The sequence below is a fragment of the Cebus imitator genome, unplaced genomic scaffold (assembly GCF_001604975.1).
Source record: "Cebus imitator isolate Cc_AM_T3 unplaced genomic scaffold, Cebus_imitator-1.0 Scaffold82, whole genome shotgun sequence".
NCBI classification, from domain to species: domain Eukaryota; kingdom Metazoa; phylum Chordata; class Mammalia; order Primates; family Cebidae; genus Cebus; species Cebus imitator.
The window spans coordinates 6,211,439-6,216,276 of NW_016107397.1; the positions used below are offsets into that span (position 1 = coordinate 6,211,439).

Sequence of the window (4,838 nt, forward strand, 5' to 3'; positions counted from 1 at the left end):
AAAAAAAAAAAAAAGAATTTAAACACTTTGGGCCAGGAATGTGGCTCACACCTAAAATCCCAGTATTTTGGGAGTCCAAGGCAGGCAGATCACTTGAGGTCAGGAATTCGAGATCAGCCTGACCAATATAGCGGAACCCTGTCTCTACTAAAACTACGAAAATTGGCCAGGCGTGGTGGCACACACCTGTCATCCTGGCTACTTGGAAGGCTGAGGCAGGAGAATCGCTTGAACAGGGAGGCAAAGGTTGCCATGAGCCAAGATAGCACCACTGCACTCCAGCCTGGACAACACAGTGGGATTCTATCTAAAAAAAAAAAAAAAAAAGAATGTAAACACTTTGTTTCAGCACACAAATATTGTGGGACAAAGTTTATAAGCATTATATTGTTTTGCCAAGACTCATTGTACCTTTGCCGTCTGTACGATAGACATCGCTTTTCCCTTGAATTGAGATCTTGAATTGATATGTTTTTGTGTTGTTTGCAGGACAAGGTTTATAGTTCAGTGCTCCAGCAGTGCTACAGCATGTACAAGGTAAGCGTGGCATTCTTTTTGAACTGAGAGTCCAACCAATTACCCTTGTTTACAGGCTCCAGGGTTATTGAAAGATAAATCTTTAAATGACTACAAAGTGGCACGTATTTGTCTTAGAGAAGAAAATCATGAGGCCTTTGAAACAGGTAGTGAGGTTTATGTGTACATTTATTCAATAAGTATTGAATTCTCTTCTCTTTTCTCAGCCTTATACTAGGAATGTGTCCCCATTGATGAAAAAGTGTGTCTATGTCCTCAAGGAAGGTACAGAATGCAGATAATTTTATGATTTAAAAATTTCAGTGAGGCAGGGCACAGTGGATCACATTCGTAATTGCAGCATTCTGGAAGGCTGAGGAGGGCGGATTGCTTGAGCCCAGGAGTTTAAGACCAATCTGGGCAATATAGCAAGACCCCATCTCTACAAAAAATTGTTATAAAATTTAGCCAGGCGTCATGGTGCATGTCTGTAGTCCCAGCTACTCAAGAGGCTGAGGTGGGAGGATTGCTTGAGCCTGGGAGGTTGACGCTGCAGTGAACTATGATTGCGCCACTGCACTCCATCCTGGACACAGTGAGATCCTGTGTCAAATAAAAGGAGGCCGGGCACAGTGGCTCATACCTGTAATCCCATTACTTTGGGAGGCCAAAGCAGGCAAATCACCTGAGATCAGGAGTTCAAGACCAGCCTGGCCAACATGACAAAACCCCATCTACACTATAAAAAATCCAAAATTTAGCCAGAAGTGGTGGTGCATATCTGTAGTCCCAGCTACTCAGAGGCTGAGACAGGAGAATCACTTGAACCCGGGAATCAGAGGTTGCAGTGAGCCAAGATCATGCCACTGCACTCATGACAGAGTGAGATTCCGCCTCAAAAAAAAGGATAAAAATGTAGGTGATTCCATCATTGAGAGAAAAATAAAAATAAAAATTTGAGAGATATTATTTATGTAAATTGAAACTTAGGTGTGAGTTGAAATTTTTGAAAGATGTCTAGAGCAATTAAGTGGTTTCATAAATATTACAGCATCACTTAACAGTATTTTTTATAACATATTTTTAACTCCAGTTTTCTGATGTAAATATTTTCTCTATTGAAAAGAAATGGAAGATTTAATGAGCTGAATTAATAATCTAAAGGAAAAAGAACTTGTTATACTGAAAAAGTGACTATAGGAAATTGATTTTCTTTTCTGCAATCTTTTACCTCATTAGCTTTTTAATGGTACATTTCTGAAAGCCATGGAAGATGGAGGTGTCAAACTTCTAAAAGAAAGATTAGAGAAATTCTTCCATCGCGTAAGTGTTTTGAATTTTATTTATAAATTTAGTAAGCATTCAGCAGATTTTTAGAGAAACGAGAACAGACAAGTTTGTTCCTTATTTACAAAAAACCCAGAGCTTGAAAGAGGCAGAGAGCCTGAGACGGCCCGTAGCAAAACTGGAGCAGTGAGGTGTGCACTATGGAACCCTCCTTCCAGCTTTGGCCTAAGGCAGAGCTTCCTGCTTTTGCCCAGGGCTCATAAAGAGCCCTGGAGATGTCATTTGGCTTCATCTGTGTTTTACCTGCGTCTATCCCTCTGGGCTTACTCAAAAGCCATCTTTTGTATGATAGATGAGTTGATTAGAAAAACTTAATTACTGGAGTTGCACATTTTTAGGGATTCGTTCTGTTCACTAAACAGGCATAAACTGTGTTGATGCAGATAAAAGTTATAGGCTTTGTCAGATTAGCGATGATTAGGGTGATTTGTCCCAAGTGAATAGCTGATGTTGTCTTTCATGGTACCTGAATTTTGCATATCTCACCCTATCTTGTCAAGCTCAGTTTATCTCTTTTTAAAAACGAAAAAAAAAGAGACAGTGTCTTGTCTTGCTGTTTTGCCCAGGCTGGTCTTGAACTCCTAGCCTCAAGCTATCCTCCCTCCTCAGCCTCCCAAAGTGTTGGGGTTAAAGGCATGAGCAAACTCGCCCAGCCCAGTTTATCTTGTAGAAATAATTATCAGTTTATTTTCTTCTTAAAATACCTTCTGTATCTACTTTTGAATTCAACTTTTCTCTCTAAAACACCTTTCATAGTTATTTTTGAATTTTTTTGTTTCTCTGAATTACTTTGTCATTTGTTTTGTCATTTTAATGACCAATTATCCACTCGCATATTATCTTCTGGTTTCTATTCTTGTTCTCATTTCTCTCTTACCCATCAACATATGGATACAACTGTTGTCCTGACTACATATCCTTTAGACATGATTTTAATATAAGGTGGCACTCTCAGCTGGGCACAGTGGCTCACACCTATAATCCCAGCACTTTGGGAGGTGGAGGTGGGCACATCACGAGGTCAGGAGTTTGAGACCAGCCTGGCCAACATGGTGAAACCTCATCTCTACTAAAAATACAAAAAAAAATTAGTTGGGCCTGGTAGCACATGCCTGTAATCCCAGCTATTCAGGAGGCTAAGGCAGGAGAATCGCTTGAACCCAAGAGGCAGAGGTTGCACTGAGCCGAGATTGCACCACTGCACTCCAGCCTGGGTGACACAGCAAGACTCCGTGTCGGGATGGGTGGGGGGAGATGGCACTCTCTGTAGTATTAATGGATATATCCTTCATTAGGCTAATCTAGTTTGAAGGGTACTATATAAGGAATTAAATACCTTTTTTTTCTGAGACAGAGTCTTGCTCTAAAACCCAGGCTGGAATGCAGTGGCACGATCTTGGCTCACTGCAACCTCCGTCTCCCAGGTTCAAGGGAGTCTCCTGTCTCAGCCTCCCAAGTAGCTGAGATTGCAGGCCACCACGCCCGGCTAATTTTGTATTTTAAGTAGAGACGAGGTTTTGCTGAGTTGGCCAGGCTGGTCTCAAACTCCTGACTTCAAGTGATCTGCCCACCTTGGCCTCCCAAAGTGCTGGGATTATAGGCGTGAGCCACCATGCCTGGCCAAGAATTAAATACTTTAAAGTGCTAGCTGGGCATGGTGGCTCACACTTGTATTCCCAGTGCTTTGGGATGCCTAGACACAAGAATCATGGAGGCCAAAAGTTCGAGACCAGCCTGGGCAAAAAGCAAGACTATCTGTACCCAAAAAATAATAATAATTTTTTTTCACTTTAAAGATGTAAAACACAATACTGAATAAACATTAACTAGATGTGTTTGAACTTTGTATCTTGAATTGGTAGAGTTCACATTCAGTTACCCATGTCTTCACCATGGCCTTACTGTTGCACTATTTACCAGTATGTAATTGTACCATAAATATGAATATGACATAAGATTATTGTCAGCTATCAGGGAGCATTAGATTCAGTGTACTATGAGTAAATTTTATGCCCTATTTTTTTTCCTACAGTATTTGCAAACGCTGCATTTGCAGTCATGTGACCTACTTGACATTTTTGGTGGAATCAGCTTCTTCCCGTTGGATAAAATGACTTATTTGAAAATCCAGTCCTTTATTAATAGAATGGAGGAAAGCCTGAATATAGTCAAATACACTGCATTTCTCTATAATGATCAGCTTATCTGGTAGGTACACCCCAAGGCGTGGTAGTAAAAGAAGAGAAACTCTTCAGGTAATAAAAACAGCAGTGACTGGATTGATGGCAGGTTGTCAAACAGGAACCCGCAGAAGGGAGGATGGGTAGGAAGCATCTTCATATTGTCAAAATAAAGCAGTGATTATTTAAAGCAGAACTAGGGTGATTTGAGTTAAAATTTCCAAGCAGGGGAGTTTAAAACTGGATGTATGAAAGTTGGAGAAAATGTTCCTATAAGGTAAGTTTTTTATTTTGGAGTTTTTTCCAAAAACATCTTTAAAGAAATGATAAACATGAAAAGCATAATTTTTATACCTTTTTTTTTTTTTTTCTTGCACTATGTTGCCCAGGCTGGTCTCAAACTCCTGGCCTCAAGCGGTTCACCTGCCTCAGCCTCCCAAGGTGCTAGGATTACAAGCATACGCCATTGCACCTACTTTCTTTAAAAGAGGCTAGATTTCTTTTTTTAAATCCAAGAAGTCCAAAGTGTTATATAGACCAGGAAATTACCGGCTATCATCAAACTATGTTTGTGTCCTGTAGTAGGAACAAGGCAGGCACGAGACTGCCTAGCATATGTGACTTCCAAGAGCTGGGTGCCAACTGAGGTTGTACTTTGGCCTTGAGAGGGTGGAGAGAAACCATCGAGGCACAGCAGGGAGTGGCCAGCCCTCCTGCAGCTGCTCCAGCACCCTCAAGTCTTACATTCCCATTGACAATAGCCCACTTTCTTTCTTTTCTTTTCTTTTTTTTTTT

General features: G+C 40.8%; 1 protein-coding gene across 1 annotated transcript in view; it reads left to right on the forward strand.

Annotated features, from left to right (window-relative positions):
* The window catches only part of CCZ1 (CCZ1 homolog, vacuolar protein trafficking and biogenesis associated), a 29,903-nt gene that overhangs the window by 3,925 nt on the left and 21,140 nt on the right, over positions 1 to 4,838 (forward strand). The window contains exons 5-7 of the mRNA XM_017533733.1: positions 490 to 537; positions 1,756 to 1,839; positions 3,896 to 4,071. Of these exons, the coding sequence (XP_017389222.1) occupies positions 490 to 537; positions 1,756 to 1,839; positions 3,896 to 4,071 (308 nt within the window). The remainder of the gene's footprint in view (positions 1 to 489; positions 538 to 1,755; positions 1,840 to 3,895; positions 4,072 to 4,838) is intronic.